At 41.0% G+C, this 16,848-nt stretch overlaps 1 protein-coding gene across 5 annotated transcripts in view; it reads left to right on the top strand.

Annotated features, from left to right (window-relative positions):
- Positions 1-16,848, top strand: part of NHSL1 (NHS like 1) — a 255,484-nt gene that overhangs the window by 154,591 nt on the left and 84,045 nt on the right. The window contains exon 1 of one of the 5 annotated variants that reach the window (XM_068231669.1): positions 13,879-14,439. The exons of the other annotated variants lie outside the window; for them this stretch is intronic. Coding sequence (XP_068087770.1) covers positions 14,247-14,439 — 193 coding nt within the window. The 5' untranslated portion in view covers positions 13,879-14,246. Of the gene's footprint in view, positions 1-13,878; positions 14,440-16,848 lie in introns of those variants that run through there. 5 annotated transcript variants of the gene reach the window in all.

The following is a 16,848-nucleotide window of genomic DNA, read 5'->3' as shown; positions in this document are numbered from 1 at the left end:
AGCCAAATCACTTTTTTCTCCTAGGAGATCTTTTTCATCTGTTTAAAATAACTTTTAAACACTCTGCAATTGAAAAAGTACCAAAAAGTTGGTAAAAAAGATATTGTCAAAATTATTATCTTGCATGCTGGTGGCTTAAACGGCATTTCATTGATGAAATGTGGAAATATCACCTAGGAGAAAACTTGGAGAAAAAGTGAATTGGCTCGTTCCCATGCGCTGTATGTTTGTACGTTATATGATTGATGCGTATCACATAAATATCAGCTATTAAGATACTAAGCAGGTGATATTAATGTTATCCAGTGCAGCTGCAAACAATGATGGTGCTCCACAGCAGCGGCCAGAAAATACTTGCATGGATATGCAGTCCAGATTTAGTGAAATATGCTGGTTCCCACTAATCTTATTCTGACTGCTGGATAAAGTAGACATGTTCTCATTGCAGACATTGATTTACAGACATGCTACAGACATTTATGGCCCAGTAATCTCTGTTATTGCTAGCAACCCACTTCTCCGCCTTAGTTCAGTAGTATGATTCATGTATAGGGTTCAAAGGTGATATGAATCAGAGCCCTGAGCTTTTGTGAGGCCAGAGATTCTGATTTGTCAGGCTTTTTGTCTTGCAAAATTAGCAGACCTACCAGCTTTCTTTACAAGTGATCATTCTACTGTCCAACCATCAGAATGAACGCCAGTGATTCATCTGCCCAGGTCTGAGAGATGTGCATTGCTTCTCCACTCATTAACTTTGTGAAATCCTATGATTGGAGTGTAGAGATTTGGAATTTATAGTGCTTCAGTTTTCATAGCCATACAATTGATTTGTGTTTTCCTGAATTCTCATTAGGTGTTGGATAGAAAAAACAGGATATACACAAAAATGATTTGTATGCCAGATTTAATTCAGGGTCAGTCTTGCCCACCTCAGTCTTGACTGCTGGGTACACACAATATGTTTTTCTGCTCGATAGATGGATCCGATAGATATACCCTGACATGTCAGATATTCCATCCGATCGATTCTGCGCTCGATTTCTTATAGAAGTGAATGGAAAAAGATAAGAAAAATGAGCGGAGGATAACAGAATCCAGTGCAGTATCGAGCAGAGAAAACGATTGGGTGGAAAATTGAGCAGAAAAACATTTTGTGTGTACCCAGCATAAGCGATTTTGCCATACTTGGATAAAGCCAAAGCTGTTGGGTTGGACATGACAGAGAAACGCTTTCTTCCTGTTTACTGAGTGTGCGTGTTGTTAAATATTTATTGGTCCTGCTCAATTGTGTGCTTTGCTAGAGCAATCAATAGGAGCACAACTGATAGCAGGGTTAGGCTGGTGATGTTTGCAGAATGTGGTTGTCAGTAGATCAGATAAACAATATCTTTATTTTATTGATCAGTTACCTGGTCTACCGCCTAAATCTTGCACAGCTTCAGTTGCTATCTTTGCACTTCTCATTGCAATACAACATATGCCAATGACACTTGCCTACTCCTCCAGCCCACCGCCCATTATGATGCTGCTGGTATTGATTGGGCAAAAAATGGGCATGTCTGATCAATATTCAAACCGTATTTGGATTGAACTGTTGATTGTAAGTGTCATAGTTTTCATATATTTGTGTTCGTGTTACTATCTAGGTTGATTCTAATGTCAAATGTAATGAAAATGGTTAGTAGGATATGCCTACCTTGAGTGCAATGCATGGCATAGTCCAGTCTCCTTACAATAAGGTGCGCTCCGGTACTTTATTTTCTGATCATTGTATTTGTTTAGAGCACCACCTGCTGGTGTGAGTGGCAAGCTACGTTTGTTATGTATAAATTATATACAGACCTTTAACCTTTGATAGCCCAAATAATGATTGTGATGATTTCGGCTGTCAGTTTGATGTCTGTGCAGACATTCGCCGTACTCTGCACCTGTCAAAGTCCAGGTGATAAGGAGGCTACTGTGGCAGGTTCTTTCCCTGAGCACTGCAAGAAGCCTCCTGCCTAATGACTGTCTTTACCAGCAGTACGCTGCTGTCTCTCTATTCAAGGCTGCAAAGACTTCTTTACAGCAACAGTACATTGAGACTAACGCACATACATACAGACCTGTGTACACTGTATGTATAGGTAAGAACAAAAAGGGAAACTATTTTAAAATCTATACATTCTGTAAAAGGAAGGACACTACTACTGTACACCTCATTTCCTGTGTTGGCATAAAGTGTTTATAATTTGTTGCAATTTATTTTTACACATTTTTTTCTGTGACAGAATAACAGCGGAAGCAGGGGTGTAACAATACACACTGCAAAGGATGCAGCCGAAAGGATACCCAGAAGCCGCAGGGAACCCTGTGGGGGGAATAGGTTTCTTTTCCCTGTCCTGATAGACTAACAGCTAAAGGTGCGGAGGGAAAAAGCTTTCTGCTCTTTGCACAATTGTTCTAATGACTGCAGCTGCTCAGCTACTGATAAGGAATCATACAAAGTTTTGTAGACAGAGATTTATAGACAGTCCCTATTCAGTGCGTAGCAGGCTCTTGTGTACAACGCCCAGCCCTCATCCTCTCCATCCCCTCCCCAAGTGCTGTGTACAGTGATGCTGAAACAAGAGTCTGCAGAGCCAGTTCTGCTCCATCAGAGATGCAGTGAGTGTAATAAGCTGTGGCTGGGAGCACACTCGTCTGTCTGTTTTCTGTGTGCGTTTCTCTGTATGCGTTCTCTGCATACCATGTGTGTCTGTATGTGTGAAAACATGCATGTTTTATCACAGAAACAAATGCTGATAGAGAAAATGCATACAGTGCTTCACTGCTGTTTGTTTTTATCTGCATGGGGAAAACACATTCAAGTGTGAACTAGTCAATTGATTAGCATTGTTGCTCAGTTTACCTGTGCAGAAAGCGAGGGGAGGGGGCACCATCTAAATTTTACAGGGGGGCCCAGTGATTTCTAGTTGCACCAGAAACCTTTACATGGCAGATGGGAGAATTGCTGATGTAGATGTAGATTTAGATTTCAACAAGGAAAAGGTTAATGCCCCTTCCCTGTTCTGTCTTGTGGTTGCTGCTGAGTCATTAAACTTGTCTGGCTAGCTCTAGTGAAGGAAACCTGGCAACAAATGTTCATTGTTATTAGTGAGCGTTCCACAGAGGTGCGCACACAGGATAATATTCTCAGCATTGCATGGTGTGCGCACGCGCATGTTTTATGATTTTGAAAACAGTGTTTCATGCCACTTTAAGCTGCCATGCTTTAATTGGGTTTTAAAGAAAACCTGTCGCTAAACTCGCAAATCATGTAACTTGTTAGAGTAATGTTATCATTGCTGTCACGTGACTTTTTTTTTTGTTTTTTTACTAAAAACATACTGTGAGTTAAAGGGGGGGGGGGGGACACCAAGAGCCCAATAGTGTGATATTGTATAGATGATAATTAATAATGAGTAATATAACAATTTAATACTCACAAACCAGGGTTACCATTAGGCAACCACTGTGAAGGCAGGTGGGGAGATTAACCTGACCCCACTCAGGATTAAAAGTCGCTCTCTGTAGATGGGAAGAAGATGGGTACAACCCTCCACCAAGGGTGGACTTAGCAATATGTAGAAGCTTTCCAGAGGCGCCAATAGAATAAAAGTCACTTAAACGAGCTTAAAACCGATGGGGCAGTGGTGGGCCTATCCCATCCATGCGGACAAAGCAAACAAAGGAAGGACTGTGGCATCAACAGTCAAACAACAATTTATTTATACTCCACAGTAAAAATAGGCAACGCGTTTCACGGGCTCAATCCCGCTTCATCAGGCCAATGAAAAAAGGAGCATACAGCTGAAAACAAAGTGTCAGAGGACATAGTGTAAGGCAGGTTTTGTGAGTATCGCTCATGTTCACAAACAATTCAATGTCAAAACATAACTATATGAACATCAAAACATATTCAGAGGTACTTATTATGCAACACTCTTAAATCATGCAATTCTATGCAAAGTGATTTTATGCAGAACATTTTCATGTAGAAAACTCAGGATTTAGCCTATTAGCTCTACTGGCCACTGTATTCCTTTTGCTTTTCATGCAACAGTTATAAATAGAGGTACATTTGATCAGGTGAATAAATGCATGTAAATTAATATGTTCCTTAATGGGATCAAGTGGTATATAATAATAAATGGGAGCTACCTGTTGATTCAGTATTGGGTCTAAATTTAAAGAAAGACGGGGGAGGGCAAACGTGTCACCAAGAGAGGTAAAAACGTATTTACAGCTAAAAGGACAAAGAGTAAAAATATATAGAGTAAAAATATGGAGTAAAAATACAGAACAAAAATATAAAGTAAAAAATATATATATATATACATATTATTATCTATAGAATATAGGGTAAACATATGTATTATTACCAGGATGAGGACGAGGTCAATCAAAGTATAATAGTACTAGAAATGGTAGTGATAATGATCTCTGTTAAACAATAAAACAATAGAACAATAAGACAATCAAACAACAGACCAGCATTGCCTGAACACTGGCTTACCTTAATTGATGCTGTTAAGGTAAGCCAGTCTTTCTTTAAATTTAGACCCAATACTGAATCAACAGGTAGCTCCCATTTATTATTATATACCACTTGATCCCATTAAGGAACATATTAATTTACATGCATTTATTCACCTGATCAAATGTACCTCTATTTATAACTGTTGCATGAAAAGCAAAAGGAATACAGTGGCCAGTAGAGCTAATAGGCTAAATCCTGAGTTTTCTACATGAAAATGTTCTGCATAAAATCACTTTGCATAGAATTGCATGATTTAAGAGTGTTGCATAATCAGTACCTCTGAATATGTTTTGATGTTCATATAGTTATGTTTTGACATTGAATTGTTTGTGAACATGAGCGATACTCACAAAACCTGCCTTACACTATGTCCTCTGACACTTTGTTTTCAGCTGTATGCTCCTTTTTTCATTGGCCTGATGAAGCGGGATTGAGCCCGTGAAACGCGTTGCCTATTTTTACTGTGGAGTATAAATAAATTGTTGTTTGACTGTTGATGCCACAATCCTTCCTTTGTTTGCTTTGTCCGCATGGATGGGATAGGCCCACCACTGCCCCATCGGTTTTAAGCTCGTTTAAGTGACTTTTTATTCTATTGGCGCCTCTGGAAAGCTTCTACATAATACTGTGAGTTAAAATGTCTCCAGGCTTATACTACCTGCTTTGATATTGAGTTACAGAGATAACATGATTTACCTGAGAGGACTGTAAAAGTGCCCATACATTAATAGCTGGCCGCCAAGTGTGGCTACAAGATCAATTCATCTCAGATCAGAATTTGATTAGAGAGGGATTGAATGCTTCCACATAGTATAAATAGATATTTAATGGATTTCACTTTGAAGTCTGTTCAATATCTATTGAACCACAGCGTTGCACTGCTTGACGCAATACTATGGGCTCTCAATTTCGCCCGCAAAGGGTTGGAAATTATGGATTGGTATCGATCTCTGGCACATGCGATCACAGTGATCAAGTCTTCCAGGAATCAACTGGGAAAATCTATATATGGCCAATTTTAAGTTAGCGAGGCAGGGTCCTGTCATTGTTCCATGATTGCATTGAGTTTATATTTGACACTGCTTACCATTATACCATTGCATAGCGCTCCATAATATGTTAGCACTTTTTAAATAAAGAATAATAATAATAGTAGTGAAAACACAGATGGAAATGTAAAGCGCAAAGATGCCTGCTCTCATGTAGATATTACTACAAATTCTACTCCGGAAGAAAATGATTTTCATCTCCCCTCTCTGATTTTTCTGAATGGAGTGTGTGAATTGTTTAGGAAGGTTTCCCGATAATGTGTACCCTTATTAAAATACTGTCTTAGCAACCAGCTAAAGTCCCTTTGTCAGAAGCTGCAAAGGGGGAGGTGACTGGAGGATTATATTAATTTCTTCCTTATTTATACAGAAGCCTCTGTTTGAATGTTCAAAGGGTCTTGTGAAATCAAATGATAATGTTACACATACACCTGTTTATTCACAAAATTACATGTTTGTTCAGTGCAGGAAAGAAATACAAAGAACAAGTTATGTTGTAATTATTTCCTTTCAGTAACCTGAGAGTTGTTTTACTTCAGGTCTAGGATTATTACTGTACGACCATTATTTGTTTTTCGTTTCCTTCAGCTATAATCACCATAAAACATTGCTTTACTTGTGTAGTGCTCAATCTCTTTGTAAACTGTAATGACACCATCTATTGTTAGCAGTGCTCAGAAGACAGTACAGTACTTCAGACAAAAAGTTTACAGCGAAACTTCCCGCATTGCATTAGCAAGAGCTTTTTCAAATCACTAGCGCTTAGAAAAGGCGGCTAGTGGGTTTGAGCCTAAGCGAACATTCCGTACAGATCACCTGGCAGGACTAAAGATGTCACCACCAGGCATGCTCTCTCGAGTAATCACGAGTGATTACTCATGATTCAAATGAAGCTTAACCAGCTGAGCGGTCTGGACGAGCTCAGCTCGTCCAACACCGCCAGCGGCTGCCGCTCAGGCCCTGCTGGGCCGATTTGAATGAAATAAAAAGCAGCACACGCAGCCGGCACTTTGCCAGCCGCGTGTGCTGCCTGATCGCCGCCGCTCTGCGGCGATTCGCCGCGAGCAGCGGCGAAAGAGGGTCCCCCCAGCCGCCTGAGCCCAGCGTAGCCGGAACAAAAAGTTCCGGCCAGCGCTAAGGGCTGGATCGGAGGCGGCTGACGTCAGGACGTCGGCTGACGTCGATGACGTCACTCCGCTCGTCGCTATGGCGACGATATAAGCAAAACAAGGAAGGCCGCTCATTGCGGCCTTCCTTGTTTATTCTGGGCGCCGGAGGCGATCGGAAGATCGCCTCCGGAGCGCCCTCTAGTGGGCTTTCATGCAGCCAACTTTCAGTTGGCTGCATGAAATAGTTTTTTTTTTATTTAAAAAAAACCCTCCCGCAGCCACCCTGGCGATTTAATCAGAACGCCAGGGTGGTTAATTGCCGCAGCTGAGCAGCTGGTTGATAAGGGGTATATCAAGCTGGAATTAGGAAATGCGGCATGGTGAGGCTTGCAACGTGACCAACAGGACGCGTGCAAGCTCTTTGAAATGCAGGGTGGACGGCGGCATTATGGGTAATCAACCAGCCGCTCAGCTGCGGCAATTAAGCTTTATTTGAATCATGAGTAATCTGAATCATGAATAACTGGAGTAAGAGGGATATAGAGGCTGTCATATTTATTTTCTTTTAACTACCCTGGCGTTCTATTTTTTTGTGGCGTTCAGCCACGGGTGGGTTTTTTTAACCTATTTTTTTTTCTTTTAATCATGTAGCTAGCCTAGCACTAGCTACATAATTCCCCCATCCCTGCGCCATCCCGCCCACCCCTCCGATCGCCACCGGCGATCATACCCAACAGGAAATCTCGCTCTGAAAGGGATTTCCTGTTAGGGCTTCCCTCGTCGCCATGGCGACGATGGGAATGACGTCATCGATGTCATGACGTCAGGGGGAGTCCCGATCCACCCCATAGCGCAGCCTGACGGTGATTGGCCAGGCTGCGCTGAGGGTCTGGGGGGGGCCTCTTTCGCGGGGCGTATCGGCGGCGAGCGGCTGCGATCGAATTAAACCCGCAGCTAGCAAAGTGCTAGCTGCGTGTTTTAAAAAAAATTGTAAAAAAAGACCCACCAGGGGCTGAGATATCCACCGCGAAGGTAATGGACAAGCTGAGCTCGTCCATACCGCTAAGGTGGTTAAACAATGCAGATTGCCTGGCTGTCCTACCGATCCACTCTACTTTTAGCCACAGACCCTGAACAAGCATGCAGCAGATCAGATGTTTCTGACTGAAGTCTGACTGCGTTTGCCACATTCTTCTTTCAGGTGTGTGATTCAGACACTACTGATGCATGAAAGATTAGTAGGATGCTGGGCACTTTGAATAGTTTTTTAAGTGGACCTGAACTCTTGGACAGGAGGAAAACATAGAAAAATGCACCCTGTATGTATTTAGATAATTTAGCCTGTCTTATTATTTCTCATTTGTGTGTAATCACAAGTTGTAATTTTATCTCTCGCCAGTGTCAGCTGACTGCCATAATATTTAAGCGAATTTGAAAGCACAGGATGTTAACAATGTGTTGTCTTCCATGAAAGCAGGAAGTAGAAACAGTGCAGACTTATTGCATGATCAGCTGTAACAAAGAAATGTTTTTCTTTTAAGGTTATTATGCTGTTGCACATCTTTTAGAGCAAAGAGGAAGTTCTGAGTTCAGGTCCGCTTTAAAGAAAATAAATATGGCAGCCTTCATATCCCACTCACGTCAGTTGTCTGTTAAGCCCTCATATTCAGCTTTTTCACAGTGTATCACAAATAAAAACTTTCATTTACATAGCTGTACTGATAAAGTGCTAGACTGGAAGTCCCTGCTGCAGGATCTAGCCTAGGGCGGGGAAAGTGGAAGTGCTTCATTACTGTATGCCAAAAAGTCACACTTTTTTTTTTTTTTTTTTTATCGATTAAAAAAAACTTTTTCCCCTAAAGTAAATATAACACACCTGACCTGAGAATAAACCTATGTGGTAATTGTGTGTGTAATACTAAGGTTAGATGCAATATTAATAACATAGTCTCGTATTTTTAGTTTAAGTACTTAACCTAAAGACTAAATAAATATTTAAAAAAATACTTGCCTCAGTAGAGGGAAGCTTCTGAATAGTCCTTTCGCCTCCGTTCCAGCGCTAAGTCCCTCTAAACAAATTCAGCGAATTTGTTTCTCATGGCTGCGCTCCCTTCTGTGTACAAGCGTGGCTCTACTGCACATGTAGTACTGTGCGCACTTTGTGCTACTGATCCCATCTAGCTGACCATTCTTTTCATGTGCAATATTTTGTTATCTAATATCTAAGGGTCAGTGGACATGTATTATCACAAGCAGCAAATGTTGGTTGTATTGGTTTAAAAGAAATATGTGCATGCGTGAAGCTATAATGATATTGACATTAAAGGGAAGGTCCAAGCAAAAAAAAAAAAATGAGATTCACTTACCTGGGGCTTCTACCAGCCCCATGCAGCCATCCTGTGCACTCGTAGTCACTCACTGCTGCTCCAGTCCCCCGCTGGCAGCTTTCTGACCTCGGAGGTCAGGGCCAAATTGCGTACATTTTTACACATTCCCGCTAGTGCAGGAACATTAACACATACATTTTTACGCGTTAGTGGTGAAACGCGTACATTTTTGTTCCTGCACTAGCTGGAATGCGTAAAAATGTATGCAATGTGGCCCTGACCTCCGAGGTCAGAAAGCTGCCAGCGGGGGACTGGAGCAGCAGTGAGTGACTACAAGGGCACAGGATGGCTACATGGGGCTGGTAGAAGCCCCAGGTAAGTGAACCTCATTTTTTTTTTTTGCTTGAACCTTCCCTTTAAAACACATGTGAATAACGTTAGGTTATGCCAGCAATAATCCTATTTCCTGGCAGTGCAGGTGTATTGTACGGAGGAAGGGGGAGCTCTCTACAAGCAAATCTTGCTCTCTTACCAACAGACATCGCTAAGAAGCTCTGTCTGTGACACTCACGCCTCACAGACATGTCTTGATAACAGTCTAGGGCTCTGGGTCTGCTTGTCTGTTCTGCTGGAGGGAGGAATGCTTTTTGTCATAAGTCTGTTCTGTGATTGAGCATGACAGCACCACTTACTAACATACAAAGATGAAGAAGCTGACAAGAAATGGAAAAAAAAATGAACTTACACAGAATGATCCTTCTAGTCAGAGCAGCTTGGTGGAATGTGTAGGGTTAAAGTTTCACCTATTGCCAATTCTATCTATTCATTCACTACTTGAGTAACTAGACAAAGGCTTGAAGCTACAGGTGTGGACAGAGGTCTCTGAACTCTGACATGAATGTTGTAACTTCTTAGTATACTGAACATGGTACATTTTATAGAGAATTCATAATAATCACCACCCTACCGCACTCCACACATTTTCAAATTAGAATATGATGGGGGAGCACAGTGCTGGCTGAGGGTAGTATAAATTACTTCAAGTACAGTAAAACGGCCCATGTCCGTGGTGATATGTTTGAACCACCCACACACCTCATCTGACTGCATGTTTCTTATGCAAGCAAGGGCTCAACAGATACAACAATGTGGGTGGATGTAGCACGGTTCCGCTATCACTCAGTGTCCCTCTTGTCTGACGAGGACTTTCCGGAGAATGTCCTGTTCACATGGAGAATGAAAGGCGAAAAAGATGCTGCTGACCCCACTTGAGAATGATCGCAGTTGGCCATGATTTTTAAAGCGCAGCTAAATCCATGAATAGGCACTAGGTTGCTGCAAACACAATTGCAGTTGTCACCTCCAAGATGTAAGATACCATTAACTTTGATGGACTTCAGGGGGCAAAAGTAAAGCTCTACTCGCGTGTAAGCGCAGTTATGCTGTACATGTAATACACGTAATAATGCTGCCTGTTAATACCTGATAGAATATCGGTAATGTAATACTAAACCCCACCACCTACGCCTAACACTAGAACCCCCACCTATGCCTAACAATAACTGCCCCTCCCCCCCCCCCATCCACCTAGGCCTAAGGACACTAACCCCCCACCTACGCCTAACACTAAATTCCCCATTTACGCCTACCACTAAACTAAATATCAATACTGCTACCAAACCGCAATCATCAGTGATTGTAATATATGTTTAAATGTGAAATATGGCTAATTGCAGTGGGTTGCATACATTTTATACATCATTGCTGCCATTTGTGGTACACAATTAAATAAATCCTTGCATTTATCTTACTTTCCCTGTTGAACATCGCTGTAATGGTTTTGGGGTGCATTTTTTTTTAATGCTTTTTCATTGTACATGTGAAAGTGTGGTGGTTATGGCAACATTTAATGTGAGGTAGCGAATCTTCTCACAATGAGCTACTAAGAAGGCAAGCAAGGCTCCTCCGTTACCAGACTGACAGTTATAATTATTCTGAACATGTGGTAATTACCTTTATGCAAGAGGATTGGTTAACTAAGCCAATTACCATGCATAATGTCAATCTAGGAAAACCTTTTTTTGTTCACATAATATTATTTTAATGTCTTTGCAGTACTTAAAGAGAACCTGTACTGAGTAAAAATATTGAAAATAAACACATAAGGTAACTTCAAATGAACATTACATAGTTACCTTGCCATCAGTTCCTCTCAGAAGCTCACCATTTTCTTCTGAAAATGATCCCTTCCAGTTCTGACAATATTTTGTCAGATCTGAAATTTATCAGTTGCTGTCAGTAAAATATCAGTTTCTGTCAGTTATAGCTGAGAGGAGAACTGATGTGTCTATGTTTCCCTATGGCTCAAGTGGGCGATGTTACAGTTTAACTGTGTGCTGACCAGAAAGCTGTTATGGGTAATGGCCATTTTCAAAATGGAGGACGGAAAATTCCCTTAATCACAGTGAACAAACAGGACGCGGGACAGGAGAAAGACACTGAGGAGTAGACTACATGGAAGGTAAGTATGACTTGTGAATGCTTATTTTGACTTTTAATTTTCAGTTCAGGTTTTCTTTAACCACTTCAGCCTACAGAGTGGAAAATCTCACGCTTCCGAGCAATGTTCACCTCCCATTCATTCGCCAATAACTTTATCACTACTTATCACAATTAATTGATCTATATCTTGTTTTTTCCGCCACTAATTAGGCTTTCTTTAGGTAGTACATTTTGCTAAGAATTATTTTTTTCTAAATCCATTTTAACAGGAAGATTGGGAAAGAAATGGAAAAAAATCATTATTTCTCAGTTTTTGGCCATTGTAGTTTAAAATTAGTACATGCTACCGTAATTAAAACCCATGTATTTTATTTGCGTATTTGTCCCGCTTATTACGCCTTTTAAATTATGTCCCTATCTCAATGTATGGCGCCGATATTTTATTTAGAAATAAAGGTGCATTTTTTTCAATTTGTGTTCATCACTATTTACAAGCTTATAATTTAAAAAAAATTAATAAGATGCTCTCTTAACATGTATATTTAAAAAGTTTAGACCCTTAGATAACTATTTATGTAGTTTTTTTTTTTTCAATTTTAATTTTTTTATTTATTTTTTTTTTAAAAAATGTATGTGGGTGATTTTAGTTTGGGAGGTAAACTGCTATTTTTAGGTGTAATATAATGTAATTCTTTATTTTAAAAATGTATGTGGGTGCAGTTTACTATTTGGCCACAAGATAGCCACAGTCAAAAAAAGATCCTGGAGCGTACGATCACGCTGCCAGGAACTATTAGGAGGCTGCACATTTTGTTTCCGGGCAGAAATACAGCGCTCTCTGCTTAGAAAGCGTCGGTATTTCTCCGGGGGGCTTAGATCGGTGAATGGGAATTATATTCCCATTCACTGATCGGGGGGCTAGCGGCAGGCAGCGGGAGCGCGCCCGATCGCGCGCACCACGCGGCAGGAGCAGCAGAGTCTATCTGGACGGATATATCCGTCCAGATAGGACGAAGTGGTTAAATACCAGATTACTGTTGCCATATTCAAAATAAATAGTGCACATATAGTGTGAAAAATCTATCTATTGAGCCATCTAACTGCAAAAAAAAATCTCATGGTGTATTCCCAGCATAACAGGTAGGCATACACTTTTTAATATTTTATGATTAAACAATAGTTTTAATGAAAATATTGAATACAATGCAAATCTATTAAAAATCAAACATCGATGCTTTGTCACTCTAAATCATGGGAACAGTAGCTGATACTTTTATGATTAACCGATATCTTTCTGATTGATCGATAAATCTGCTTATCTGTATTTTCTCCTTTACTAAACAGTCAATAGTGGAAAGAGAACACAGAACAAAGCCTTTGGAATCCCAGTATGTAGTTATGCAGTATCCCATATTTTTAATCCGACATTATACTGTATTTAAAAACAAAAAAAAGGGATATTGTACAAATTAGGGTTTTGGTTTATGAATTTGAATTGACGTGGCAATGAAAAGTTTGTTAGAAAGGCCATTCTTTCTATTGACTGGGAATAGCGGATGAGCAATAGCCTGAGTAGATTTGTACCCCATTGATCGATGCAAATCTCACTGAAAGGAAAATGTCAAGGGCCCATTTCCACAAGTGCTGAATTCAACACAAACCTGCAGCATTTCCCTGCAGGCATGGGATCAGCGTCGCTGGGGGTGAGCAGACCTGCTGGGTGGATTACATATGGTAGATCCGCTGGGTGGATTAGGAGTAATTCCACTGGGTGGATCGCTTTGGGCTGCCGTACACATGCCTGATTATCGGCTAAGGCAGTCGTTATCGGTCACCTTGGCCACCTTAAAACAGGGGTGTGTATGGGCCTTAAGCGAGACACGTCCCATGATGCATTGCGACACAGAACTCTGCTGAAAGGGTGGTGGAGAGGTTAGAGAGTTGTGTGCATTTTGAGCAGGAGAAAAACAATTCCCAATAAATAATACAATAGCAAGAAAGTAAATTGTGTACCAGTGACACAGTAGAGGTAAAAAGCTGTTCACTGACTTAGCACAGCACAGTGTACTGCAGTGAGGTTGATCCAATATCACTTGTAAAGATTCATATGGTAGTAGATCAACTTTCTTTCTATCCTGCTTATATAAGTAATATTTACTGTGGAGTAAGTACAGTAACACTTCAGGTTTTATGTAATCTTGTCTTGGAATGCCATGTGTGGGCATGGACCTCGTAATAAGTATTACGGATGAGGCAGCATAATCTCAGATTAGGATTACTCAGCAAAGGAGAACTAACCAGGATAACAGAAAGTATCTTCTTTACAACGGGACTTTTTCACAGACCTGTACTGGTTTTCAGAAATACATAGTAGGTCTAGTAGAAGTAGAAACTTATCTATTCTCCACTACAGATACCTGTATATTGATGGCTAGAGGATGACTTTCTTTGACATTTTCTAGAATTGGGCAAGCTTGTCTGTAGATAATGAAAGCAACCGCTACTGTGTGAGAGAATAGTGAGTGTGTATACGGCCTAAGGACAGATATTTTTCTAGAAATCTATGATCAGTGAAGCTGTCCTGCTCCCATTGTCATTGGATTTGTGAACATTAAAAGGAAAAGGCTGAGCCACTCCTGCTCCAGGCCTCCCACTGGGAATACCACCAGGCCATCCTCATCACTGGGAACATTTTAGAATGATTGCATACATTCATTGCTTGCCAGCAGACCCAATGGTGGGCTGCTTACACAGAGGCAAGTGGCAGGCCTACGATGATGAGGAGGACAAGGAGCTCATCTCAATCCATAGTGTCAACATGGGGAACTCCTTCACCAAGAAGCAAGGCAGGAAAAAGGGGCCCACCGAGGACGAGAACCAGTTCTGGCCAAGTAAGGCAAAAACCAGACATTTTCTGCTTTCCTGTTTGCAGTATACATAGTCTATGTAGGCTTACAGCGCAGCATCAATAATATTAGATTGAAAATTAAGCTAAAATGTGATAACATATTAAGACATAGTATGTCCTAGGTGATTGGGGTCTGTTTTTATTACCATCGTCTAGGTAAGAAAAACAAGTTTTATAGAAAGTTAGGGTAGCATTGCTTTGAAAATCAGTGGTGTAGTTTAGGTTTTGCACATTATTTAATGGCAATGTCGCTATATAGGTAACACCAGGCTGTGCTTTAATTACAATAAGTAAGCCATTCAGGTGCATTAGGAGAGTACCTGGTTTATTGAGGTGAAATTGCATTTTGGAGTCTTTTGAACCAATGTGTTTCTACATGTGAAATCCCCACATACCGCAGGAGAGAGCTGTGACAATTACTGCCCAGTATATGGGAACACAGGCAATATGAGCTCTAGTATATACACAGTATGAGATGTTGGACAAGGTGGGGGGATATAGGATGAGATCTCTGGCAGGGCTGGGCTGCTGGAGAGGGAGGGAGGGGGGAGGGCACACAAATGCACTCAGCTGGTCGCTTTTAGGTGTATGGATCAGCTGTCTTTATGTGCCTTGCTGTCAGATGAGCATCCTGCTGTTCTAATAGAGGATGCTCAGGAAAGCATGAGGGGAAGTAGTCTGTAGGGTAGAAACCTCATTGTAACAACTTGGTGAACTGGTGCAACTAGGCTGAAATAATGGACAGAAAAATAGCTAATCACTGTTTTGAGTGAATTTACTGTAGTGGCCCCATTATAATGGAAATGTGACTGAAGATCTGTCACATGGTTGATCACTGCAGTCTCACAGCGTAGGGTTGCAGTGAGCGCATGTGAAGACCACCACTCTGCTGGTGTCACTTTTTTCACCTACCTGTAATGGCCTTGGCACCTGCTGAGCCACGCACTAACAGCAGCCCGCAGCCCACGCTGTGAGACCGCGGGGATCAACCAGTCTTGGAGGAACGGTTCTGCAGCGGCTTACGGAGATGCTGAGTCCCCTGGCACAGTGGGACAAACCCCATACGGGCACACCGGCCATCAGAGTTGGTGAGACCTGTCCATCAGTGGCTTTTCAGCCTGATAAATTGCTGTATTGAATGTGCGCTCTCTTTATCTTTCTTTCAATAAAAGCATGGAATGTTTAGAGGGCAGAAGTGGACATATCACTTATAGCATACAAATTCAATGTCCATATGCGTAAGAAAGGGAAAAACTTACTGGAAACAAGACACAAAGCAAAATTCTCCTGCTCAACAAGCAGCTATAAGTTATTTACATAAACAAAATTTTAAATTTGCTGCAGACCTTTGCTTTCATGGAGTGCTCCACACCTGGTAGCTTGAGACACCCCTTCCCATGAGGCTGTATGACTCTGTCACAAGACCTACACACATCACCTGTTACCCAGCACTGAGAGGAGGTGTGACTATACAGATTGCTGGAAGAATTCAGTATTTGTAGGACTTACTGTAGAGCCCTACAATGCCACCAGGGGACTGGGTCCTGATCTCCGACAGGCAACATAAGTCAAAGGTGTGTACGCACTTTTACAGTTACTGGTTGGGTGGGGCTGGATTAGGGACGTTTGCAGACTTCCCAAAGGTCTGCTTCTATTAGACATTTTTCGAAGTAATGCTCAGTATCTGTTGCCCGGAACAGCCAGAAATTGATTTTTAACCGATTTTTCTTTATGCTATCAATGTTGCATTAGAGAGGAACTGTAGTGAAAATAATATCATTAATAGAATTGCTTATTTTTTACATTATTACTTAAAAAAATGTAGTCAGTGTTGCCCATTGTAATTTATTTCGTCTCCTTGATCTATACTCCGAAATTTATCACAGGCAGCGACATCTTAAGTGCTGGCAGATGATCTCTGCGGAATGTTTGTTTCTGTGAATTATGAAATCAGTAGAAAATATACCAGGTTTCCCAGAATGCTCTGGGGGTGAGAATTCCGCATATCTATGTAGCCTAGGCTAAGCATCACTGGGAGGGTGGGGTTGAATACAATATACAGCAATTTATAGCTGTAGGAAGTGTTTCTGATACCGAAACCAGGATAATTAATGACACAGTTCATATCCTGAATAACTTACTGCATTCTGCAATATGTTGTTATGGTGCCTCTTTAAACTAATGATCAAATGTGTACCTTTAGCAATTGAGTTCTTTTAAATCTGAAACTGTTGACAATTTCCAGAGTATCCCATTTGATAAAGTAATGGATTTCTTTAGGAACTATCAAAATTAATAAATCAATATTCTTTATAGTAATATATTTTATTGTTGGTTCGTTATATAATTTGGTTGCTTAGTCATGCAATCGCATCTTAATGTCTATGGCCAG

This window comes from Hyperolius riggenbachi, chromosome 4 (genome assembly GCF_040937935.1).
Source record: "Hyperolius riggenbachi isolate aHypRig1 chromosome 4, aHypRig1.pri, whole genome shotgun sequence".
Classification (NCBI taxonomy): domain Eukaryota; kingdom Metazoa; phylum Chordata; class Amphibia; order Anura; family Hyperoliidae; genus Hyperolius; species Hyperolius riggenbachi.
The sequence above is the reverse complement of the archived record's forward strand: the minus strand, read 5'-3'. Positions and strand labels throughout refer to the sequence as shown.